General features: G+C 42.4%; 1 protein-coding gene across 2 annotated transcripts; it reads right to left on the bottom strand.

The window, feature by feature from the left end:
- Positions 1–1879: 1879 nt before the first annotated feature.
- SPP2 (secreted phosphoprotein 2) lies at positions 1880–24203 on the bottom strand. 2 transcript variants are annotated; one of them, XM_089693154.1, is made up of 6 exons: positions 24057–24203; positions 11564–11706; positions 11318–11446; positions 10513–10623; positions 3911–3965; positions 1880–2770 (listed from the first exon to the last, which is right to left on the bottom strand). In XM_089693154.1, exons 1-6 carry the CDS (start codon positions 24106–24108, stop codon positions 2667–2669), a joined length of 594 nt encoding a protein of 197 aa, XP_089549280.1. In that variant the 5' UTR covers positions 24109–24203; the 3' UTR covers positions 1880–2666. The 2 variants fall into 2 exon arrangements, with proteins under 2 accessions (XP_089549280.1, XP_089549279.1); XM_089693153.1 differs by lacking the exon at positions 24057–24203 and adding an exon at positions 13847–13978.
- Between the last annotated feature and the right edge of the window lie 3442 nt (positions 24204–27645).

Below are 27645 nucleotides of genomic sequence, written 5' to 3'. Positions count from 1 at the left end.
GCCATCTTATTGGTCCTGATTACCTGTCTAGTAGGCGGGACGCCATGCAGGACACACCCATCCAGATCTTCGCTATGTGCTGCACAGCATGGCTGTACCAGTGACAGTCCACAGGCAGGAGAGGGGGTGGAGTCCTGCGATGTATACAGAGTGGGTGGAGTCCCTGAGATTGGTGTTTAGAGGACACAGTGCAGAGGGTGGTGTGTGTAGGTGTGCTGTACATCCAGAGTAAGCTTCTGATTGCTACTATCTGCGAGGAAAACAAGGAGAAGGCTACACTATAGACAGATGATAATTAGAACTGCTGGCCTCAGAGCATGAGTTCCAGTTGTTTGTGCATTGGAGGTATAGTAGGTAAAACCAGAGTGCTCTGCTTATGGGGCCTCCTACTCTCCCCGGGCCCTCGTGCAATGCCTGAGATCCCGAATGGTTGGTCCGGCGCTGCTCCTGAGACATATCCCAGGAGACTGCAGGACCATTTACAAAGCACATATCTTGCACATGAGCAGTGGTGACCTGGCTGTGGTCCTCAGGAACCCCCAGCCAGCTCCCATATCCAAGAGGGAGGCGCCAGCGACCCACAGTGGTAAGAAGAACTGGCTGCAGGAACACAGAGTTGGACCCCAGGCACTGTTAAGTACCTGTTTTCTAAAAGTCAGATACAGTATTGGTAGCTACTGACTTAAAAAACAATCAGACTAAAAGTCTATATATTTTTCTTTTTGGTAGAAATAAAAAAATGTGTTCAACACCTGCAAATTGAGGAATACACTGCTAAATACACTCCACTCCTCAAATACCAATTAAATAACCCTGTCTGAAAAAAAAAAATCTTTATTGTTTGTGGTTGCACACAAGGGGCAAAAGGGCATTATTGGTTCCCCCAAGAGAAGTGTGTGCTAGAGATGTCCAACAAAGAGTTCCGATTTCTACAAAAAACACACAATCATGCATTTATCCAACGCGAATGTTCATATTTGTACAATGATATTTACTAGAATTTGTAATCTTGAGTAGCCAGTCTTGTGATCCAGGCACATTTGTCAGATAAGGCAGCATGGTTCCTGATCTCGATTGGAGTAGTAACACAGCTTGATCAGAATCGCAACTTCTTCTGCTGATTGGACAATGAGGCTTCAGCAGCACACCCATCAGGTAGTCTGTGCACTCTGTGGCAGACTCTGCTTGGCTTATAGTCAGGGCTTTTTTTCTCTGAGAATAGGTGCAGGAACTCCCCTGTTCTGATTCATCCCTTGCCTCCACTCCCTACCCACCTCCAAGCACCGTCCTTTGTCTCCACCCCCTACCCATCTCCCAGTACCGCACCTCCTAGAGAATACAGAGCCATGTATCAATTTGTGGTGCTAAGTAAGTTGTTTGGAATATGTTAATGATACCAAGAAAAGCAGTAAAATAAATCCCCTGCAACAGAGCAATAGACCTCCCCCAGCAACAATGGACCCCCGCAACAAAATACAACCCCAGCAACAATAGACCCATCCTAGCAAGAACAGATTTCCCAGCAGTCAGCATCAATAGACTCTCCAGCAGCCTGCAACAACAGACCCCTCCCTTAACAGTAGATCCCTTCCAGCAACAATAGATCCCCCAGCAACAATAGACTTCCATGTAAAATAGATTCCTTCAGTGACATATATCCCCTAGCAGCAAGCATCAATAGAGCGCCCAGCACCCCTTGCTATAACATACATTCAGTGCTGGAAGTGCCAAAACTGCATTCCCCCATGTTTCCCCTGAAAAAGAGCCCTGCTTACTATAGTGCTTGTCTTCACCCTCTCATATTACTGCTGTACTGGGGATTGCAGGAGGCTGATATCAAGACAAATGCAGGTTTGTATAAAAAAAGAAAAAACATATGTATAGTGTATATTGTCTTTTAATGACACATATCTGCATTTACTGTCATTTTTATACAAGCATTCATGTTTTGTAGTTAGCTCTAGGTATAAATGATATCACATATAAAAGCAACACACTCCACTTAAAAATCTAAAGAGATCTGATCAGGAAACTCCTGCATTGGAACTTTGGCCAGTTTTAACCAAAGGACTCTACAGGGTGGGTTTACTGTAGGTTTATGATATTGCCTGTAGGTTTTCAGAGGGAGGAAAATATGGTCACTAGTTCCATTGTCAGTTCTATCTATATTGGAAATCATTGATAGGTCAAAGTCAGGGGTGGAATGACAACTCATGGGGCCCCCGGGCAATAGGGGATCATGGGGCCCCTGTGTCCTTGCCCACACTCAAAAAAGCCTATGAAAAAGGTACCAGGGGCATCTCATGGGGCCCTCTACTGACCCCAGGCCCTCGGGCAGTGTCCAAGTTTCCAAATGGTCAGTCCACCCCTGGTCAAAGTAGCAGCAGACACCCTACAGCTAATCAGTTACAGGAAAACAAACAGTTGGTGAGGTTTGATTATTTTTGGGGTCCTAGCTATTGTTTCCCCATGAGATATGGCAAGTGGTGGGGAAAGGCAGCTATTCTCCAACCTTCTTCCTACCATTCCATTACAATATAATGATTGATGTAATCAAGTCAAGACCACTCAAAGTAATTGAATGAATGAACAACGTATTGCATTAAGGAACTGTGGTCTCATTAGGAATCAGTAGAACATTATTCTGTAAAATACACAACACACATCTACTCCAGGAAAAAAGGGTCTAAATTCCTATCTTCCTCCTCCCAGCGTGGGTTTATTATTTGACTCCTCCTTCCAAAAGGATCCCATTGGGATGGAAACCTCTCTAATGCACAAGACAGAAGAAAACAGTGTATTATTATATAAGTATAAAAACTACAGACTACTGTCATAGCAGCAAAAGATAAATACAGCAATATAAGGACACAAGCTTGCTCACAAGAGGGACAGTCCATAAATTCTATCTAACCCAACCCTTGTGGAATCTCCCAACATTCCTCCTATTTCTTCAGCATTTGTAATGCATTTTTATTGTATCCCTTAATCCTCAAAGGCATTTGCCTCAAGACATCTACATATAAGCTGATCATCAAAGAACAGGCTGGTTTAGACCTAATCAAAAGTTAATTGCATATCTGTCAGGAAAGAAAACACTTCCCTCCAATTGATGTTTTGTTTGAAAAGCTTTGATTGGTAATGGCCATTTGATAATATTCTGACCTGGACTGGCAATCTGGTAACTATATTATTTTCCAGATGGGCTGGTCTGTCTGTCGGTTTTAGTAGACTTCTATGGGCTGCGTTAATAAAAGTATCACTGTAGAACAGCCAATGAATATTGATATTAAGTGCTTGGGCACCATAAAAAAAGTATTTAATCGCCTTGAGAAAGTTTAGTAACATACAAAACGGCTGGCCTGTGTGTCATATGCTAATGTGTAAGCAGCTCTGGTCAAATAAAACATTTGTATTTAATTATTGAAAAGAAGATCTTTTTTTGCAATCTGTGTCCAGGGCCAATCACCACAGATAATCCCTCCTTGAACAAGCACATACAAATGGTCATGATTAACTGCAGGAGCTGTCAGCCTCCCATTGCTGACCTGCTGGATATGCCCCATGTAATTGCATTGGCAAATAATAATGAGGTGGTGTTAACTCCTAATGTGAGCCAGCCATAGATGGTTTGAATCTCAGCCGGCACCAGCCAAGATTTGAACCATCTATGGGCAAGACTGATTGTGTACCGAAGACAATTGTATGACCTGGATAAAACCAGTATTTTAGATTTTTACATGTAATTATTGCTAGTGGCTCTACTTGCTAGCAATAATCCTTGTGTTCTTTTTTTAGGATCTGAAAGGGAAAATGCTTCAGAACTTCTGAGAAAAAGAACTGATGACTGATGATGTCTGGCAGGACCTGGGGGTGATCAGTAGGGGGTAAATCACTAACAATTTATCACCTGAAATGCTCCTTATCCTTCCTTGAGGTGAGCTGGGAATTGTCAAGAATGTCTTCTGTCATAAAAGAAAAAGAACAATTTAATATACTAAATTACGTAGTTCACAAATGTTGCAGGCGTAAGAGAAATGCAATATAACATGCTTTTTTCATTAAATTTTATAGGGCGATTTATTTATATACTGTCTATATGGGCCACGTAGCATTCAGACCAGCAAATTGATTAATTAGGCAAGGCTAACTATATTCAAAGGTCACCCATAGATACAGAATGGAAGGGTAAAATCTCCACTCAGGTGTTTTTCCAGCAGGGAACACAGACAGCAATAATATCATTCTACCACTGAATCCAAAAATAAATAAATAAAAAATATTTGGGCTTACATAAATTTTAACACTACCCCTAAAGTCTGTAAAAGTAGATCCTCTACATGTACTGTTTCTCTACAAGGATCACCTGCTTGCTGCACCAAATAAATGTATTCATATTTATTTATGAAACCCAATAAATATTTATTTATTACAGGTACTGATATTGTGCCATCAATGTATGCAGCGCTTTACATAGTATGTATATATATATATACAGTTGCAAGAAAAAGTATGTGAACCCCTTGGGATTACGTGAAGTTTTGCATGAATTGGGCATAAAATGTCCTCTGAACGTCATCTAAGTCACAACAATAGAAGAACACAGTCTGCTGAACATAATACTACACAAACATTAGATGTTGCCATGGTTTAATTGCACATAACATGTAAACATTCACAGTGCAGGGAGGAAAAAGTATGTGAGGCCCTAGCTTAATGACTTCTCCCAGAGCTAATTGGAGCCAGGAGTGAGCCAACCTTGACTCCAATCAGTGTGATGATATTGGAGGTGTTGCTGACAGCTGTCCTGCCCTTAAAAAACACACACCTGTTTAGGGTTTACTGGTTTCAAGAAGCACTGTCTGATGTGAACCATGCCTCGCAGAACAGAGCTCTCAGAAGACCTATGATCAAGAATTGTTGACTTGCATGAAGCTGGAAAGGGTTACAAAAGTATCTCCAAAAGCCTTGATGTTCATGTGTCCACGGTAAGAAAGACTGTCTACAAATGGAGAAAGTTTAGTACTGCTGCTACTCTCCCTAGGCATGGTTGTCCTGTAAAAATGACTGCAAGAGCACAGCTCAGAACGCTGCATGAGGTAAAGAAGAATCCCAGAGTGTCAGCTAAAGACCTACAGAAATCTCTGGCACATGCTAACATTTTTGTTGACATATCTACAATAAGGAAAACATTAAACAAGAATGGAGTACATGGGAGGACACCACGGAGGAAGCCATTGCTGTCCAAAAAGAATATTGCAGCACGTTTGAAGTTTGCAAAAGAGCACCTGGATGTTCCACAGCACTACTGGCAAAATATACTGTGGACAGATGAAACCAAGATTGAGTTGTTTGGGAAGAACACACAACACTATGTGTGGAGAAAAAAAGGCACAGCACACCAACATCAAAACCTCATCCCCACTGTAAAACATGGCGGAGGGAGCATCATGGTTTGGGGCTGCTTTGCTGCCTCAGGGCCTGGACGGATTGTTGTCATTGATGGGAAAATGAATTCCAGAGTGTATCAAGACATTTTGCAGGAAAACGTATGACCATCTGTCTGCCAACTGAAGCTTCGCAGAGGATGGATGATGCAACAGGACAATGACCCAAAGCATACAAGTAATTCAACAAAACAATGGCTGCAACAGCACAGAATACGCCTTCTGGAGTGGCCCAGTCAGAGTCTTAACCTCAACCCGATTGAAATGCTGTGGCATGACCTTAAGAGAGCGATTCACACCAGACATCCCAAGAATATTGCTACACTGAAATAGTTTTGTGAAGAGGAGTGGTCCAAAATTACTCCAGATCGTTTTGCAGGTCTGATCTGCAACTACAGGAAACGTTTGGTTGAGGTTATTGCTGCCAAAGGAGGGTCAACCAGTTATTAAGTCCAAAGGTTCACATACTTTTTCCTCCCTTCACTGTGAATGTTTACATGTTATGTGCAATTAAACCATGGCAACATCTAATGTTTGTGTAGTATTATGTTCAGCAGACTGTGTTCTTCTATTGTTGTGACTTAGATGACATTCAGAGCACATTTTATGCCCAATTCATGCAAAACTCCACATAATCCCAAGGGGTTCACATACTTTTTCTTGCAACTGTATATATATATATATAGTACATTCACATCAGTCCCTAATCCTCAAGGAGCTTACAATCTAAGGTCCCCAACTCATTTTCATACATACACATACTAGGGCCAATTTAGACAGGAGTCAATTAACCTACCAGCATGTCTTTGGAATGTGGGAGGAAACCCAAGTACCTGGAGGAAACCCACGCAGGCACAGGGAGAAAATGCAAACTGCAGGCAGGTGGTGCCGTGGTTGGGATTTGCACCAACGACCCTCATAGGAGCAAATAATGATTGTTTAGCATGATCAGTTAAAAGCAGCTCCAAAATGGACAATGTTGTCCAGTTGACAACCTCCTCAGAAACTTTCTTCAGCAACTATATTTTCAAATCTAAAATAATCTATAAATGTGCTAAGCCTCAAAATTATCAGTACGCAACTGTTGCCCCATATCTCCTTTAATTGACTCTAAATTCAGATTTAGAAAAAAATACTGTATATTTTATTCAAGTATGCATTCTTAACTCAAAAGAGTATTTTCTATTGCTTTCAGTCTCTTCAAAATCCCCAAATAATTTTTTTTTCTGCTGTAAACCAACTTCTTGTTGAAGGGTGGCTATGTTCATCCTTGGCCATGATCCCACTGTAAGTAAGAGTGTAGCCACCCTCTCTTTTTTATTCTTGAGATAGACTAGGGACTACACTATGGGATGTGTAGTGTTTACATAGCTTTTACTTTCTGGCTGCCTATCACATTTCTTGAGGTGCTAAAATACCAGGGCAGTACAACCCCCCTCCTTCCCAAATGACCCCTTTTTGGAAAGTAGATATCTTAAGGATTTTGCAGAGGCATGTTGCGTCCATGGAACATTTTATTTTTTGCCACAAATTTTTTGAAAATAACAATTTTTTTTTTTCACACAAAGTTGTCACTTTAATGATATATTGCTCATGCATGTCATGGATATATGTGGGATAACAGCCCAAAATACATTTTTCTACTTCTGAGTATGAGGATACCACATGTGAGAGAATTTTTAGCAGCCTAGCTACATTCAGGCCCTCAAAATCCAATGACCACCTCCAGGCTTTCAAAGGGCATATTTCCTCATATCACTTACCCACTACCCCAGTTTTGGAGGCTCTAAAATGCCAGGATAGTACAAACGTCCTCCCCCCCAAATGACCCCTTTTTTGGAAAGTAGACACCCTAAGGAATTTGATAAGAGGCATGGAGAGTATTTTACAGATATAATGTTTGTCACAGTGTTTTGAAAAAGAAAACAAAAAATACATTTTCCAAAAACATGTGGCAACAAATGAGATCTGCAAAACACTCACCATGCCTCTTAGTAAATACCTTGGAGTGTCTGTTTTCCAAAAACGGGTCATTTGGAGGGGTTGCTGCTACTATCCTGGCATTTCAGGGCCAACTTTAGAAGCTTATGCCACACAACACCCACTCTTGAAGACCAAGTCATTTCTGACACTTTTTGTTCACAGGAAAAAACAGTTTTTTTGCTAGAAAATTACTTTGAACCCCGAAACATTATATATTTTTTTAAAGCAGAGGCTTTAGAGAATGAAACAGTGGGTGTTGAAATTTTTTACGTCACACAGTATTTGCGCAGCGATTTTTCAAATGGAAATCTTCAGGGAAAAATACACTTTTTAGAATTTTAATGCACAAAAACACAATATATTGCCCAATTGTTTGATAACATATAAAAGATATTACGCCAAGTAAATAGATACCAAACATGACATGCTTTAAAATTGTGCATGCCCGTGCAATGGCAACAAAGTACATACATTTTTATTATCAATAGGCAACGCTTTAAAAGCCTTTACAGGTCACGAATTTATATATACACAGGAGGTCTAGTGATAGAATTTCTGCCCTCGATCTGACTGCAATTGGCATTGAAAGGTATTCTTTTTTTGAGAAATCTGGGGCCTATTAGAATCTAGCTATCTCCTCTGCCCTTACATCATCTGATCTCACCAAGATCAGTGTGATCAGATGCTTTCCCATATTACAAATGGTGCTGTTTATATCCTGCAAAACTGAAGTAATGAAATGCTCGTAGCTTCCGATTTCGTAGACTATAGAGACGATCGGAGCCATTCTGGTCTCTGATCAGCTCTATGGTAAGCCAGCAGAACTGCTGGCTGCATTCTCGAATTCCCCTGTGGGACAGCAGAGCCCAAGAAAACTGTGGAAGGCAGCAGGAGATGGGGGGTTGTCCCTTGCAGTTGCTCGTAAAAACAATTCAGCAACTAATTGGCCACTAGGATTGCTTTTACATGAAAGCCGACCAACAGCTGAAAAAAATTATACCAGTATGATGCCTGTAGCTGCAGGCATCATCCCGGTATAACCACTCAAAGTCCAGTGACGTACCAGTACATTGCTGGTCCATGTTGAGCATATATGTAACAGCAGAGAACATAGGCATATGATGAATCAGGTATGTGGACCAATATGGCCACAATTCATTCTTTCTTGTAATGCCCATGTTGAGGGTTAGGCCCAAAAAAGTTTTAAATTCAGAAACCGTGATAGGTTTCCATGCTAATTGTCTGGCAAGAGCTGAATTTGGGTGGGCGGCCATGTATTGTTGTGCATATAAATTGGCTTGGCCTGCAATCAATTGGCACAAATCTTCTGTGAAAAACAGTGGAGGGGCTAAACGCTAGTGCTACCAGCGAACGGGGCTGATCCTCCTAACACTGCGTTTTTGGGGACACTATACTAAGCAGGCACTAGTATAGTTCTGTTCATGATCAATATCTTGATCCGTTCAAACACTATTCTAGTAATGGGGGTGAACAGTGACCTACAGTGTGAAATCGATAGTGTGCGGGCAATGCTAGCTGACCCTGGATGGGAGGGGCACTTACTGACCCGGATGCTATCTGATGTCGCTAGTGGCAGTAATACAGTGATCAGTGAAAAATTCTATATACTGACACTGTACTAATGGCACTGGTTGGGTGACAGGACGATCAAAGGGTTAATAGGGGTGATCAAAGGGTTAAATGTGCTAATCTAACGTGTGTGTGTAAAATGTAGCGCTTTTACTCCGTGCCGTGTTCTCTCTTCTCTCCCCTGACCTACTGGGGGGGGGGGGGCAGCGGGGATGCAGATGCATTCACACCCCAAAATAGGAAGCGACGCAAGATTACGTCGCTTTGCCAAGAGCTGCTGCTCATCCGCAAAATGCGGGTAAGCGGTTGGCAAGTAGTTAAAAAAAAAAACCCTTAAAACAAATTTTAAAAAAATTCTCAATATGGTATTTTTTACTTTTTTTAATTTTTTTTTTTTTATTGTTATTTTTTTAATACTTTTATCAGCATAGTATAATGTTACCATAGTAACATGGGGGGGCGGTGATCAGGGATTTTTTTTTTAACACTTTGCTTTGCAGGAAAAATAAAGATCATTTCTCTTGCAATGCAAAGCTTGCTGTCATGAACCTAACTCATTCATGAACGGTCTTAAATGAGTTAGGTTTTTGACAGCTCAAGATAGTGACCTGTCTGTGGCTGGAGCTAGTCACATGTTACAGGGTGCTGTGATTGGCCCCATGTATCATTTGGCAGCTGTATGCCAATCACAGCTCACTAGGAAGAGGAGCAGAGCTGTTATGAATGAGATTGTTTACATTGTGATCATTGGATGGCATTGCAATCACATGGTCACCAGGTCCCTTTCACCAGGATCTTTATTCTGCTGTTTCCGCTGGACACAGCAGTTATTAGCGGGGGAACTCTGCCCCCCTGTGTTAGTACAGCCAGAGCAACATATGGGTACGTCGCTTTGCCTGTAGCTGCCGCCCTGTCGCAGTACATTGCAGGCGGGCGTTCGGGAAGTAGTTAAAATAGAAGTGAAAGGCAAAACATTTGTGTATATATAAAAAAAAAACATTGTAAATACTTTTTTTATAAGTGATCACATAATCTCTGTTCTCAGCTGCATAAGGTGCTCAGAGAGCTAGGGGTGAAGAAACAGCAATACACTGATTTTTCCGGTGAATGACTATGGGGGAGGGGGGGGTGTCAGCACAAGTCTGGTCATTGGAGGACATGCAGCTATTCTCCCAGCACAGCCAAAAAACTGACCACGCTGACAAGGATGTGCTCTCATGCCTAGCGTTGTCAGTTTGAAATAAGACGATAGGGGGATTGGCGGGATCACTGGGTATTTCACACAAAAGAAGAAAATTATAAAGAACACTGGATACTTTTTTTTAACAAGTACATGGTACATATCAGGAATATGAAATGCTTGGTAACATATTCTTTAAGCACTGCATGTTTATGGATTATTTTTGAAAAATAAGGATATTGTTTAGTGTGTCTTTAAAGATCCATTTCAAAACATAAACAATAAGATATCCAAATGTTTTTTAAAACTTACATCCTCGCTGCTGTGAGATTCAGATGAGGAGGTGGTGTAGAGGTTGCAACGGGCTTTTACAACCAAAGCTTTTTTACGACATACCAATACTTGACTTTCACACGGTGTTTCCTATAAAAATCAATACAGAACTAAAGAAATGGGAAAAGTCAGTAAGCACCAACAGTGTCAGCCCCTTGGCAATGGTTGGTGGTAGCTGCCTATATAACAATACAGGATCTTTGTATTTCTGAGGTACTGTTTCTCTGTCAGAGTTGTTGAAGTCAAATATAATTCACAAGAGTACACTATATTTCTGGGGATCCTGAAACAAGGAGACTCCAGCCTTAAGAAGCACCCCACAGTCTATTATATTGACCTCAATGCAGCACAAGCGGTACAGAGCCATTCTTCTTTTTCGATGATGTTTTGCCATCAGCCACTATTATTGGACTACTCATTTGCCAACAGAATTTTATAAAAGCACATTTTTCCAGAATTTTTTTTAAATATAGGTTATTTTAAAAAACTATGGAGTGTGTACTCCTGATGTGATGAAACATCCTTACAATTTTAACTTGTAATAGAGATATGACATCATAAAATTGCTATTGGAAAATATGGAAGACCATGCAATAGGTTTCTTTGCAATTATAGATCATTTACAGTTAGGGCAAACATGTAAGTGTTGGACTTATTGCCTATTTATAATGTAAATATAACCTTTATGTTTAATAAAATTAGGCTAATATTAATGCTTATAAGTTCAAAACAAACTATAGATCCCTTTGTATTATGTGGCAGATAGGGCTCATGTTGTACTCACCGTGTATGGTCCAGCTCTGAATTCACACTTTGTGTGGTCAGTGGTAGTATCCTTATCACAATTGGTTTCTCTCACACTAAATTTTAAATTTATTTCAAACACCTCTTCATCATCTCTTTGATATCTCTTCTGCAATCAAAATAAGGTCAGGATTCAATAGAAATTTGTAGGCCTTTGAAAGGGTTATTTATTGTTGCATTATAGCTGAGAATGCAAGCAGTGTACTTAAATCTGTGTTCAACTCACCTGTAGTAAGGGCTTTATGCTTGTTTCCCCAGTATGTGACAGCTTCAATAGGTTTCTCCCCCAGGATTGACTATTCAGCTGATCAAGAGATGCATCCAGTGCTCTGCTAAGTGCATCTTTTCTGGCATTAAGTGTTGGAAATCCTGAGGTTAATACATAAAATTGTAGTTAATAAAAAGGAACTCCCCCTTTAATACCATAAATGTTATGCCTATGAGAGTGTTGACTAGGTCAAGTGACATTTTGCACATACTATGGCCAAGTATTATCCTTTATATTGGAAAACTCCAATATAAAGGATAAAGCACAGTAACGCACATATAAAGCACAGTGGCTAAGTGGTTAGCACTTCTGCCTGACAGTACTAAGGTCATTGGTTCAAATCCCAACCATGGCGCCATCTCCCTGGAGTTTGCATGTTCTCCCTGTGCCGGCATGTGTTTCCTCTGGGTACTCTGGTTTCCTCCCACACTCCAAAGACATGCTGGTAGATTAATTGAATCTTGACTAAATTGGCCCTAGTATGTGTATGTATGAAAGTAAGTTGGGACCTTAGATTGTATGCCCCGTGAGGGTTAGGGACTCATGTAAATGTACAATATATATATGTAAAGCGCTGTGTAAATTGATGGTGCTATATAAGTACCTGCAATAACTAAAAAAGGATTCCAGCCTTGAAAGTGAAGTGACAATCTTTTACTTCCAACTCGCAGGGGAGATGGCCCACAAGGAATATAGCTACTATCATGCAAAAATGTCACTGGCCTCCAGAGACATGTCTTCCCTGCAGAACCTATAGCAGTAGTAAACTGTGCTTTGTCAGTTTTACCTAAGGTAAGCCTATAATAAATCTTTAGTCACCTATAGACAGAAATATTTCCACAGGTTGCAGGAAAGAAAATCTCTTAATTCCCCCATCAACACAGACTGTGGCTCCCTCCCTGCAGAGCCATTGTGTTATTCCAGGGTGGAAGGCTCCCCCCCGTGAAAACAGTGACTACTGCTAGAGCAGTGGTTCTTAACCTGGGTTCGATCGAACCCCAGGGGTTCGGTGAGTCAGTCTCGGGGGTTCGGCGGAGGTGACCCACACCCGACTCATATGATTTGTGATGACATGCCCAGTGGTCGGCAAGCCGCGGCTCTTGTGTGCCGGGCGCCCGCTCCCCTCCCTCCTCTCAGGCGGCAGGGACTCAACTGCAATGATTGGCCAGTCTCGCTGCCACTCACATCCTGATAGCCAGTGATTGGCTGTCAGGATGTGTGTAGGCGGGGCAGCGTGACAAACGTGAGAGGAGCTAGGCTCCTCTCACAGTCCGCCCTGAAGACCGGAACGGCGCGGGAATACAGCGAGAGGAACGCGCGGAGCAAAGGTAAGTGAATTGACACAGGGGGGACTTGGGGACTTAATATGGGGGATGAATTAATATGGGGAATGAATTACTATAGGGGGGATGAATTACTATATGGGGGATGAATTACTATATGGGGGATGTATTACTATATGGGGGATGTATTACTATATGGGGGATGAATTTCTATATGGGGGGTGAATTACTATATGGGGGATGTATTACTATGGGGGATGAATTACTATATGGGGGATGAATTACTATATGGGGGATGAATTACTATATGGGGGATGTATTACTATATGGGGGATGAATTACTATATGGGGGATGAATTACTATATGGGGGATGAATTATTATATGGGGGATGAATTACTATATGGGGGATGTATTACTATATGGGGGATGTATTACTATATGGGGGATGAATTACTATATGGGGGATGTATTACTATGGGGGATGAATTACTATATGGGGGATGAATTACTATATGGGGGATGTATTACTATATGGGGGATGTATTACTATATGGGGGATGAATTACTATATGGGGGATGAATTACTATATGGGGGATGTATTACTATGGGGGATGAATTACTATATGGGGGATGAATTACTATGGGGGATGAATTACTATATGGGGGATGAATTACTATATGGGGAAGGAATTACTATGGGGGGATGAATTACTATATGGGGGATGAATTACTATATGGGGGGATGAATTACTATGCGGGATGAATTACTATATGGGGGATGAATTACTATATGGGGGATGAATTACTATGAGGGATGAATTACTATGGGGGATGAATTACCATATGGGGGATGAATTACTATATGGGGGATGAATTACTATGGGGGATGAATTACTATATGGGGGATGAATTACTATATGGGGGATGAATTACTATGGGGGATGAATTTTCATACCGTTTGTTACAACATATCTTTGCAAGCAATCCTTTTCGAGGATGCTGGACATAAAGACGAAGAAAAGGAACAGACTTTGTTGCGAAAATGACATGAGAGTGGCACTTGCCAAGGTAATGCCGCGCATTTCTGAACTGGCCTCTGAAAGACAACAGCAGAAGTCACACTGATTTGCGGTAAATATTCATTATTTTGTTTTTGTGTGAAAATCATGTTTTAATGGTTTTGTTCTTTGTTCTTAATGGTTTTGTTCATTTTGTGCACCTATGTATAAATATATACCTATGTTTTGAATTTTAAAAATCATATTTTATTTTTCCAATTAAGAAGGGTTTGGTGAATTCAGTACCTCCAAAAAGGTTAAGAACCACTGTGCTAGAGGCTATAATAGCCGCTAACAACTATTGCATATAAAATCCGACAGGCTGATTGTACCCATGTTGATCAATCAATCAGCTTGGGTACATTCAGCCTGCCCATACATGGTTTGAATTTCAGCCAGTCCCTGCTGAACTGGCAAAGATTCAAACCCTTTATGGTCAGCTTTATCTTAGATAAAATTAAAATTGCCAATATGTGCACCGTTTAGGAGATATTCACATGTTTTGCATCAGCTGACGTCACCTGCGAAATTCACTCTGAATTCAGGGTACACTGAATGTGCTGTCAACCCACAGCACTGTTCCACAACCATAACTCCCGTTCACATGCATGGGACTGATGTCATTGCTGCTCAGGCATTCAAACGGCCTGGGCCGAGAACCCAGAAGTAAGACTAGGTGAAGATGAAGCCCAGCAGCGACAGCCCACCATTGGAGGGATCTGTTTTACAGGTAAGTCTTTCATAATGTGCTAATGTAATCAAAGTAACTGGAAGAAGAGGAACTACTGCAAACAGCTGATAACATAAACCACGAGCATATGAATGCACAACAGTATAGAAATAATACAAGCTTTATATAAGAAAAGATTAATAATAGTACATACAATCCATGCACAAACAGGTAATATTAGCAAAGAGCCCGATAGGAGTCCTGGTGGAATTGTGCACATTTACCCGGGTATGTATAGCATAAAGAACCTGCTTCAGATTATGGCATATTAGGTACAACAGTAGTAAAGCCATCAGTCCACACTCCAGAATCCACAGTGCTAAGAACATCAACGATTTCTCCAATGAATAGCAAGTCTCTTCGACCTCTGCTAGGCCAGATATCATTTATCAAAGGCCAAATTCTGCTGTGGCTCTTCTTTTGCCTAAAAGCATCACAGCAAGAATGCTGATTTATGCAAATGTTGCTGCTTAAGAAATTCTCTTCAGTTTATCTGCAACTTCCAGGCTTCCCAAACTACCTTTTTTGGGCATTAGACTAAGGCATTAGGGATGAGGCTCAGGGCCACCTTGGATTTGATCTCACGGTTTCACAGTTAGCCAAAACCTTAAATTTATGCCAAAAATTTGATCCTGAACACAATGCACTTCAAAACCCAGAGGATAGTTGAATGGCTATCAGATGGGTTCCTGAGAGACAATAATCTGAAAAAACTGGTAAATCAGCCCCCCCACTATAAAAGAATGGACTCCCAGCATCCATATTGTCAGTATGTTGTAGATGAGTAGGGAAAGCTGACAAACCTGGATAGAGAGGTACAGTGCTACAAAGTGCTATACTATGCTATACAGTGCTTTACTGCAGATTGCAGTGTGTTGAACTACATACCCTCATGTACCCCCCTGTGTTCATAGCTCCATAAACATAACTGCCTTTCTTAGGACTCTTTTTTTTCTGTATTGATCGCATGTGTGCTTGCTAGTCTCTGTGCCACCCCTTTGCAGCTTCCTTTTTCTTTTTTGACTTTTAATTGAATGTTTTTCTTTTTTACTTTCTTCTAGGGTTAATAAATGTTGGGCTTGTTTGCGTAGCTAGTCTTTTGATATAGATATATACGTTACATATAGATTTTATATAAATCCAAAACTGGTATAGCGACATTCACGGGTCTTGCAAATGAGATAGATCAAAACAGCAGCGTTTTTATTGTCGAAGTTTTGATGAAGCTCAGTCCATTTTTTTCAAGACTTGAGAAAGATGGACTGAGCTTCATCAAACATCGACAATAATACTCATGCTGTCTTGATCCATCTCCTCTGAAAGACCTGTGAGTACCTTTATCCCAGTTTCGAATTTGTATGGATTTCTTTGTGAGTGAGCACCTGGGAATTCACCTCAAATTTAAAGTGTCATGGCTACCCTTGAGACAGCTTATAGATTTTTTATGTACAGTGGGTAAAATAAGTATTGAACACGTCACAATTTTTCTCAGTAAACATATTTCTAAAGGTGCTATTGACATGAAATGTTCACCACATGTCAGCTACAACCTATGCGATTCATACATACAAAGAAACCAAAACAAATAAGTTCAGAAATTACATTATGTGTAATAAAATGGAATGACACAGGGAAAAGGTATTGAACACACTAACTCAGGGCTTAAAATTTCAAGTCCTGAGCTACTAGCCGGGCCTTAAGAGTTACTGGCCACCAGTTGCCCCACCCAACCCCTACCCTGCTACACCCCTAATTCCACCCCTAAACACGCTCTCATAAATTATTTCATGAAATGACACTGTTAAATGTTACCTACATTACATCAGGGTCCCCAGAGTCCCCCCACATTACATCAGGGCCGCCAATGTTCCCCTAAACACTCCATCATACTTGGACCATGCACCTCATACAACCCTAACCCCCCATAATCTTTCACTCACAAAACCATAACTCTACCAAGCATATCCTACCTACTATCCAACCCAGCAATACCTCAAATGCACCATACTCTACCACCCATAATAACCTCATAATCCAGAACCTGACCAAACCACCCATACATGTAGGTTTACATACAGACACATGTACATACACACACACAAACAGAGACACCTGTACACACACACACAGACATGTACATACACATACACACACAGAAACATATACACACACGCACAGGGACACATGTACACACACACACACATACAGACACATGTATACACACACAGATACATGTACAGACACACATACATGTACATATACACAGACACATGTACATACACAGAAATACACACGAACAGACACATGTACATACATACACAGACATATGTACTGTGACAGTGTGGCGATCTGTCACCCTGGATTCTCAACAAGGCAGGTTGAGGGGCTCCAGGGTAAAGGTTTGATATGGAGGAAAGTGGCTTTTCACTTTCCTCCTTTGTTTGTAAGGTCCTTTTTGGGAGCTGGAGCCTGGAGATTTCGAAGTGATTTGGGAGGGATGAAATCTCCAATCCTGGGACCAGGTTTTGGGAATGGCCAAGAGACTGATTGCACAGGTGTGTGCAGGCCTTTAGAGAGAGTCAGGACCAGGGTTCTGGGCTCCACCCCGGCAGATAGGAGTCAGGAGGCCTCCACCCCGGCAGATAGGAGTCAGGAGGGCTCCGCTTGGAAGACGGGAGGTCACTGCCTGGAAGTCAGGTGGGCTCCACCTAGGAGAGGTGGAAGCCAAAAGCAGCAAGGGGCTGCTAGAGTCTAGCTGTGTGCTAGTGGCCAGCTGTGTGCGAGAGCCATAAGTCTTGAAGAAGTCTGCAGGAGACAGACAGCAAGCTGAGTATAAGCCAGGAGGCTGAACTGTTGTTTTGTGGATGATTGATACCCCTGTGTGGGAAACTTCTGTTGTGAACTTTCATTTAAATAAAAGTGGGCTAAAAAGGCCCTGAAAAAGAAAGCGAGTAGCTGTGTGCATTTAAAAGCTCTACCACTGTGAAGCGAGTTCCCACATATGGTGGAGGATGCGGGCAGAATTGGAGATCCCAGCGATTTGAAGTAAGTTCATCAGTTATATGAACTGTTTGGTGCATATGTCTGCACTATCTGTGTGCACAGGTGAGGAGAACCTGCTAAAGAAAAGGACTTTGCCTTAAAGAGACAGTGTTCCATGGTGTTGCTGAACTGTGTAACACACTGCTGTGTGCATGACTGCAAAGATGGGGCGGTCAAAACAAAAAAAGGAAGCAATGTTTGCTGAAGCGAGAGAGAGAGCCCTGTGGCTAGGGGGTTATATACCGCATGCCCCAGCCAAGCTGGGAAATTTAGATGTGGGTGAGTCTGCTGTGGACTGGTGCAAGCGGCACCTGGCAGCATTGAACCAACCTAAAGCGGAAAGCAAGCCAACCTTCAGTGCAAGGAGAGAGCTGCAGGATGTCCGTACCTGGGAGAGGGGTGTTGTCACCCATGGCAACGCTGCTGCAGTTAAACCAGTAGCTGTTGTGAAAAATGTGAATGTGTCACAGCTTGAGAGTTGGTCCAGCAGAGAGAAGCCTATGCTATGTGCAAGGAGAGGGGCTGACCAGAGGTCAGGACCAAGAGTGAAGGCCCATAGCAACACAGAGGAGGCCAGTCGGGCTGTCTGTGTACGGGGGGCTATGTTATACAAGGATCATGGCAAGTGGCATCAAGAGGAGCCAATACAGCATGTTGGAAAGAGCCAGCAAAGTTCTGCTTGGAGAGTGCAATCTCCCATGGCAACCGGAGAAAAAGTAGTGCCTGGAAGGAGGAGCTGCATTGAAGATGTGGCTCAGTGTCCCAACAAAGATAAGAGTGGAAATGTGCCATGCCTGGAATGTGGTCAGTGGGGGCATGGGATCTTTTCCTGTCCCAGACTCTGGAATACCGCTGATACTGGGCAAATGTCTACAACATCAAGCCCAGATTCTTGTTTGAAAATGTTGGCGACCGCCTCTGGCAACAGGGAGGAAGTTTCTGTTGGGCCTGCAGGGGTTGCCAGAGAGTCCATGGAGCCTATGAGGGCATCTGTTACTTCACCTTGGGGCAAGGGAAAAGTTGCCAAGGAAAGTGCAGTTGAGGATGCGTTTATGAGACGACGCACTCAAATGAAGATGGTGACACCTACTACTGTGGTGGGTAAGACTGTGTGTGATAAAACCATGTCTGGGACTGTCATGTTGAGAAGGACTGGTTATGAGACTGTCCATTCTGATGTAGGAGTGACCCCAGTTAGTTGGGCCACTGAATGTGCTTTTGAGAGTGACTTTTCCCTGTGCAGTGCCTTGTACAGTGGGGAGGTAGGAATTAAAGTAAAACCTGTGCGTGGTTCTCAAAAAGCAAGTGATGTCACTAATGTGTGCCAGTCACAGGTTGGTAGTGGGATAGTACAGCCCACAAGAGCTACAAATGCTGATGATGTTGTTGTGAAATGTACTGCTGTTGGGAAAACCCTGAGCTCTTGCAGTGCAAAAGCTGTAATTAAAGATGGGTCATTTCCCATAGCAACTGGTGGTAAGACAGCACAGGTGTCCTTAGACATCTCCAGGGGTCTCCGTGTATTGGAGCCGGAGATTGCCCGGGACAACTGCGATGTCACTCTGGTGCAGCAGAGTGGAACTGCACCTTGTCATAGTAGTGTGTTGGTGCAGTCTAACAATACGGAAAGTGTTCAGGTGAACAACGGGTTAATGCAGCCTGGCAAAAATGCAAGCGTGTGGGTAATTCAGGAAGCACCACCAGAACAAAGTGGTGGATGTGAGGTATTGCAACCTGCAGTTGGAAAACAGGTGTTACCTAAGTCTGACGTGATCCAGAGTGATTTGTGCAAGGGATCTACAACTAAGCCCGTCTATTCTTGTGTGTCTCCTTGGGCAGATGAATCGGTGCTGAGGAGCACTGGCGAATTGAGCACATATACAATGGATTGGGATAGTTGGGGTAAAAGACTAATCTCGTTGATAGATGAGGCTTTTATGCAAAAAAATAAGGTGGACACTGTTTCTGCTGTGCCAGCAGGAGGATCTATAGAACAGCCTATAGATAAGGGCGTGTATACAGCAGAGACTTTGTCTGTGACCCACAAAAGTGATGTTGGCATGGAGTGTCAAAATGATGTTGTTGTCACTGGGACTGATCGGGCGTAGCTTGTGGATGCTGAGTCTGAGATGTTGAGAGTGAGCCCAGCACATGGCAGCGCTCTGGTGGAGCACCAGGCTGTGGTTATCTCCAGCTTGGAGGAGGTCCCTTTAAAAATGTCAGCTTCTCAAGTCTCAGCAGGTGAGTCTCTCAGCGTTCCCAGTGCCCTAAATATGGCCAGGAAGGTCTTAGGTTTAGAGTCAAGTAGTTGGGTTGTAACCCAAGTATTAAAGGAGATGCTTGAACTTTGGAATGTACAACCAATGTATACTGGGGTGTCTCCTCCACAGTCAGATGGTCTGGTACTGCGGAGTACCACTAGGTGGAGCACCGAATGGCTGGCTGTACAGATCAAAGGGAAACAAGAAAGTTGTTTGTTTCGAAATTTGTTGATGGTGTTAAAAGTTGTATCAGGGTATGCCGCTGGACTACCTATCAATGTATTTGAGAGAAGTTTTGGAGAAATGAAAAATGAGTCAAAGGTTTCACCTCCTAACAGCCAGGTGGGAAGCATTTCTGCTGCTATGGTCCAGGATGGTGCTGGTCAGTTGTCAGTTAAGGGCGTGTTTACTGCACCATTGGACAAACCACATGAGATGGAAGGGCCGAGCATGGACCAGAGAACAGCAGAGATCCTGACCAGGGCTCAGACGGATGTGCATAAAGAAATCAGGGTCATTGGGCCAAAAAGAGATTTATGTAGCAGGTCTGATAAGACACCTGAAATACAGGGACAAATGGTATGTGAAAACTGGCAAAATGGATCAGAAGAGAGCTCATCTGTTCAGGGTTTGGATACAGATCCACGTGGTGTAGGAAAAGTTAAAATGGTTGGACAGCCGCCTGCAGAGTGCATGACACCAGGTGAAGTGGCATTTTGTGAGGTTCACGTGGGTGATGGCTGCCCTATGGTGTGTGTGCCCTCTACAGACACTGTCCTAACAAATGCTGGAAAAGATATTGAAAGGTGTAATATTGACTGGAATATAACCGTTCATGGTAAACTGAATGCTGTGGTAATGAGTCATGCAGGTTTGATAGCTAAAGGTACAAGAAATCAGGGGGGTGGTCCCAGTACAAATACAGTAGAAATAGTTCCCCTACAGCCTTGGGACAGGAATACTGAGAGAGGTATTAGAAAACCTGATCACCTGAAGCAAAAGGGCAGAAAGGTCGAAAGAAAGGCCAGGGGGACCCCGTGAAGATCTCAGGAGAGAAAGTGGTTATGGAAATGCACCCGGAAAAAGAATAGGGAAGGTCTGAGTAGAGCCCATAGCAGAGTGACAATGGGGCTTGGGGAGAGACACCAAAGGAGTCATTGGGTAGAGTTCCCCTTTAGGAAAGGTATGGTTAGACCAGATTGGACCCCTGTAAGTGAGAGCTGGCACAGAGGTGCCAGAAGCTGTAAGTCATGTGTTCTGCCCCCTACGGGATCAAAACAAAGGGGGGGGGATATGTGACAGTGTGACGATCTGTCACCCTGGATTCTCAACAAGGCAGGTTGAGGGGCTCCAGGGTAAAGGTTTGATATGGAGGAAAGTGGCTTTTCACTTTCCTCCTTTGTTTGTAAGGTCCTTTTTGGGAGCTGGAGCCTGGAGATTTCGAAGCGATTTGGGAGGGATGAAATCTCCAATCCTGGGACCAGGTTTTGGGAATGGCCAGGAGACTGATTGCACAGGTGTGTGCAGGCCTTTAGAGAGAGTCAGGACCAGGGTTCTGGGCTCCACCCCGGCAGATAGGAGTCAGGAGGCCTCCACCCCGGCAGATAGGAGTCAGGAGGGCTCCGCTTGGAAGACGGGAGGTCACTGCCTGGAAGTCAGGTGGGCTCCACCTAGGAGAGGTGGAAGCCAAAAGCAGCAAGGGGCTGCTAGAGTCTAGCTGTGTGCTAGTTTCCAGCTGTGTGCGAGAGCCATAAGTCTTGAAGAAGTCTGCAGGAGACAGACAGCAAGCTGAGTATAAGCCAGGAGGCTGAACTGTTGTTTTGTGGATGATTGATACCCCTGTGTGGGAAACTTCTGTTGTGAACTTTCATTTAAATAAAAGTGGGCTAAAAAGGCCCTGAAAAAGAAAGCGAGTAGCTGTGTGCATTTAAAAGCTCTACCACTTTGAAGCGAGTTCCCACAGTATATACATACACAGATACATGTACGTACATACACACACACACATGTACATGCACAGGCACATGTACATACACGCAGACACATGTACAGATACACACATGTACATACACGCATACACAGACACACACAGATACATGTACATACACACACATACAAATACACACACACACACAGATACAAATACACACACACAAATACACACACATACAAATATACACACACACACACCCTATAAAAAGTTGTAGTACTTTGTTACCTTCACTGACAGAGCCGGGTACTGCACTCTAGGGGGAGGCAGAGAGCACAGCACACACTCCTTCCTTTGCTTTCACTTTGCTCAACTATTGAGCAGTCTGACGGCTCCCAGTGTGAGTGACAGATCCGGCTCCGAGTTCCGAGCCTGCTCAGCAAGACGGCCCTGGGGACACACTCACCCCCATCATAATTTCCACTCGCCAGTGCAAGCTGGCGAGTGGAAATATCAAGGCCTGCACTAACTGAAGGGTTGGCTTTCCCCTCCTCCCACCAAAGCTCCACAGGAGGGATTCCCCTGTCAACACTGTATTGATGGGCGAATTGAACCCGTGGTTACAGGAAAGAAATTTGCATCATCTATGGCCTGCCTAAGGCAGTTACCTTCGCTTAGCAACAAATAATGCAGAGATTTTTTTTTAAATATTAAACTCTTGCTGTATACTGTGATATGTCAGGAATTAGTTTTGGTAGACTTCTGAATTTACTGACAGGTTCCATTTAATCAACCAACTATTGTCTATTTGTACTAATTTAAAGGCTTACACCACTCAGATTATATATGAAGAGAAATGAGCCGCTCTAGGAGTTTGGTTTCCATCCTAGTAATACTGTATTTGAGTAAAAATGAGCTATGCACTCCTCAAGCATTATGTCTGGGAAAAACATTTATTTGGTTCTAAGTCAGGGGTGTATTAGCATTATGGTTGCGCTTAAAGGACCGGTGGTATGTGTAAGACTATATAAATATATCTATTCCGTATCATATTAAATAATTGCTTCTGAATTCAATTATTACTGGGTTTGGTAACTACCTGAATTGTGTAGAGCAGGTGACTGGCATGGAGCCCACTCACACTCCTGTAGCAGATGATTCAAGTCTGAAAAAGAGCTCATAATAATTATGAGAATACTACAATCCTGTGGCAGTTGAAAAGGAGGGTCGCACACCGCTGGCGACACCCCAAGAAACTTTATTGGAGATCTCTCAGACAGAACACCATAACAGAACCATGTTCTGTCTGGGCAGTCTCCAATAAAGTTGCTTGTGAATGATACCAGTGGTGTGCAACCCTCTTTTTCAACTGGCACAAGCTTGTATTATTCTCATAATAATTATGAGAAGATGTCCAGAGGATCCCAACCCTCACCCTTACATCAGATGTCAAGATCCCCCCACTATTAGAATTCAAGAGTCCCCCACCCTCCCATACATCACAGTGCACCCCCCTTACCTTGTGCTGCTGCTGGGAAGAACCCGGGGGAGGACCCACAGGCCTTGTGTTCTAGGTGATGTCAGTGGCAGACTTGCAGTATGATTTTTGCTGTATTCCTATATGCTACATTGTGTGGGGCAGGGAGGGTGTGGCTGTCCACAGGAGGATCATACCAGCAAAGAAGAAATGACACCTGATAGAGAACCCTGTCAGATGCTCACAGGATGCTAAGTAAAAAAAAAGATGGTGATTTGTTAAACAACTTATACTAGATAGTAAATTATTGTTTCCTTAGGATTGGGTGAAGATGTGGATGTGCTCTCAGACAGCACAAACGTCTGGCCTTTGAACTTTGATGGTAAAGCCTACTGGCTTCCAGTAGGTACAAGTAGACCATCTCCATGTGCCTCAGGTGTCCTACACAACAAGTAATAATGCATTCTCTTAGCATGCAAGAAGACATGCCTATGTACTTATCTTCTACTAAAAAAGATGGGGTCAGTTTTTCTGCATGCATGAAAAATTAACTTGGAGTAACAATAAACCATACATACTGTATATACACAACTCTTGAAAACACCAGCTGCTATGGAAACTGCATTAAATATCATATTGTGAAAAAAATGTTATCTTAAAACTTTACCTAAACAGAAGGGAAAAATTCCAAGGATAATGGCAAACTGGATCAGCTTCATCTTAACAGGAGACTGAGTGGGGTCGCTGCACTGTACAGCAGCACATATACGTTCCTTCACGGTCTGGGGTTATTATAGGTAAATTATTAAACTAATCTATTTACATAGTTACATAGTTAGTCTGGGTGAAAAAAGACAAAAGTTCATCCAGTTCAACCACAAAAAAAAAAAAAAAGAAAGTTATAATCCTACACCCACAGTTGATCCAGAGGAAGACAAAAAACCCAGCAAAAGAATGATTCAATTTGCTCCTGCAGGAAAAAAATTCCTTCCTGATCCCCCGAGAGGCAATCGGATATTCCCTGGATCAACTTTACCTATAAATGTTAGTATCCAGTTACATTCAGTGTAGCTAAGAAATAACCCAGGCCTTTTTTAAAACAATCCACTGAGCTGGCCAGAACCAACTCTTGAGGGAGTCTATTCCACATTTTCACAGTTCTTATTGTGAAGAAACCTTTCCGTGTTTGGAGATGAAATTTCTTTTCTTCAGATGTAAAGCATGCCCCCTCCAGACATAAAGAGTGCCCCCTTGTCCTCTGTGATGACCTCAAGCTGAATAGCTCTACACCGAGTTCACTATATGAACCACTGATGTATTATACATGTTGATCATATCCCCCCTTAATCTCCTCTTCTCAAGAGAGAAGAAATTCAGTTCCTCTAATCTTTCCTCATAGCTGTGCTCCTCCATGCCTTTTAGCAGTTTGGTTGCCCTTCTCTGTACTTTCTCCAGTTCCCCAATGTTCTTTTTGTGAATTGGTGCCCAAAATTGAACTACATATTTCAGATGAGGTCTTACTAATGATTTGTACAGGAGTAGAATTATATATCTCCCTCTTTTAATACAAAAGAGGATTTTGCTCACTTTAGAACCTGCAGCTTGGCATTGCATGCCATTATTAAGCTTATGATCTACCAGAACTCCCAGATCCTTCTCCACCATTGATTCCCCCAGTTGTACCCCCCTAGTATGATGCATGCATATTCGTAGCCCCCAAGTGCATAACCTTACACTGATCAACATTAAACTTCATTTGCCACATAGTTGCCCAATTAAACAGTGCATTGAGGTTGGCTTGTAAGTTAGAGACATCCTTTAACCACTTCCAGACCGGACACTTTTACCCCCTTCCTGACCAGGGCAATTTTCAGCTTTCAGCGCTATCACACTTTGAATGACAATTGCGCAGTCATGCAACACTGTACCCAAATTAATTTTTTACCATTTTTTTGCGACAGATAAAGCTTTATTTTGGTGGTATTTATTCACTGCTGGGATTTTTATTTTTTTTGCTATGTAAATGAATTTTAAACAAAAATTTTGAACAAAAGTGTTTTTTTTATAAAATTTTGCAAATAAATAATATTTCATCATAAATCTTTGCCAAAATGTATTTCGTTATCTTTTTAGTAAAAAAAAAACAAAAACAAATTAGTTTATAACCAAAAATTATAATTTTTAAACATTTTTTTTTACATTTTTATTTTTTTTTTATATTATTATTTTTTATTTATTTTTTTTTTTACATACTGTCACCCTAGCAGTACAGTGTCACCATGGTGACACTGTACTACTTGTGGGGGGTGATGAAGATTTTTTTTTTTTTTTTTTACAATGATTGCTTTTACACCCATATAGGATGTAAAAGCAATCATTTCTCTTTCTCTCTGTGTGCATTCCTGCACTCATTGAGAAATACAGAGTGAGCTGTGATTGGTCACAGCTTGTCACATGGTACAAGGCTGTTGTGAATAGCCTTGTACCATGTGACCTCTGTGATCATTCACAGATTTCACACGTAGTAAGCAATGATGTCACAAGTGACATCTTGCTTACTACTTTGCATGTGATCACTGATTGGCCAATCAGTGATCACATGATCGAGACCTCGTACAGAGGTCCCGTCCGACGATCGGTGTTTCACTGTGTCCGGAGGACACAGCGGGCACCGGATCGCTGTGCTGCGCGCTCCCAGGGAGCACGCACAAGCAGGGTGCGGGGAGGCCGTTCAAAAACGGCCACCCGACCCTGTACTGCCACCGTCCGGCCGTTCATATGCAACGGCCGGTCGGGAAGTGGTTAACCACCACCTGCCCAGACCTTTTATAAATCTTATTAAAAAGTAAGGGTCCCAACACTGAACCTTGGGGTACACCACTAACATCTCTAGACCTTTCACAGTATGAATCATTAACCACTACTCTCTGAATACAATCTTTTAGCCAGTTTTCTATCCATTTACATACGGATTTTTCCAAGCCTGTAGACTTTACCTTACACATAAGCCATGTATGGGGAACTGTGTCAGACGCTTTTGCAAAATCCAAGTATACCATGTCCACCGCCACCCCTCTGTCCAAGGTTTTGCTCACCTCCTCATAAAAAGAAATCAGGTTTGTTTTACAACTTCTGTCTTTCATGAATCCATGCTGTCTGTTGCTTAAAATATTTTTTTCCAGGAAGAACTCATCTATGTGGTCTTTTATTAAACTCTCCAGCAAGGGCGGACTGACAACTCATGGAGCCCCCGGGCAGTAAGACATAATGGGACCCCCTGTGCCCCCACCTACACTCAAGCACACCCACACAACACCCTACCTACATATTGCAGTTCAGCTGCATAGAAGGTGCATTTACATATTTACTGCAGCAAAGACTGCATGAATGTTCCCGGCTTCTTTCCGTAGAAGCCACTGGGCACTTTCAGGTTTAAAGATGGCTGCCATGTGGGGGAAGTGAAAGATAGAGGGGAGTGAAAAGGGTGAAAAAGAGGAGTATAAGAGAGAAAGAGGAGGAGGAGGAGAGAGAGAGAGAGAGAGAGGAAGGGATGAGGGAGGAGGGATGTTTTTTAAATTGCGCTAAAAATTGGACATGGCTTAAAAGGGGTGTGGTTTAATAGTGTCTGAGATCACATATAGTGCAGAATGAGGTAATGTGAATAGGGAATGTACAGTGTGGAGTGTATTATAGTGGGTAGTATATACAGGGAGAGGAGTGCGGAGTGTATGGCGGTGGGTAGTATGTGTAGGATGGATTTTTTTTTTACAATTTTATGATTTTTTTTACAAATTAATGTTTTATTATTTTTATCATTTATTTTCAAAATGCTTTTGGGTGGCCAATGGATGGTGTCAGTAGAGCAATGGTGTGGGTGTCAGAATTTTTTAATTTTTATTATCTAATTTTTAAATTATTTTTTACAATTTATTTCTGTATTATTTTTTTCACAATGATGTTGTGGGGGCAGTGGACAGTGTAAGTAGGGAGTGAACAGGGAGCACTAGTATATGTTGGGCTGTCATTAGATTGGGATGAATAAACAGAACCTGTACCCCCTTATATCGAAAGGAAGGGAATGGATGGAGGGAAGGAAGGAAGGAAGAAAGAAAAAGGAGGGAGAGAGGGAGCGAGGGAATGGATGGAGGAAGGAAGGGTAGGGAAGGAAGGAGGGGTGGGAGGAAAGAATGAAGTGAGGGGATGGAGGAAGGAAGAAAAGGGAGGGAGGAGGAAGGAAGGAATGAAGGAAAGAAAGA

Source organism: Staurois parvus, unplaced genomic scaffold, assembly GCF_062004578.1.
Source record: "Staurois parvus isolate SC_StPar_1 unplaced genomic scaffold, SC_StPar_1.0 ptg000616l, whole genome shotgun sequence".
NCBI classification, from domain to species: Eukaryota; Metazoa; Chordata; class Amphibia; order Anura; family Ranidae; genus Staurois; species Staurois parvus.
The sequence above is the reverse complement of the archived record's forward strand: the minus strand, read 5'-3'. Positions and strand labels throughout refer to the sequence as shown.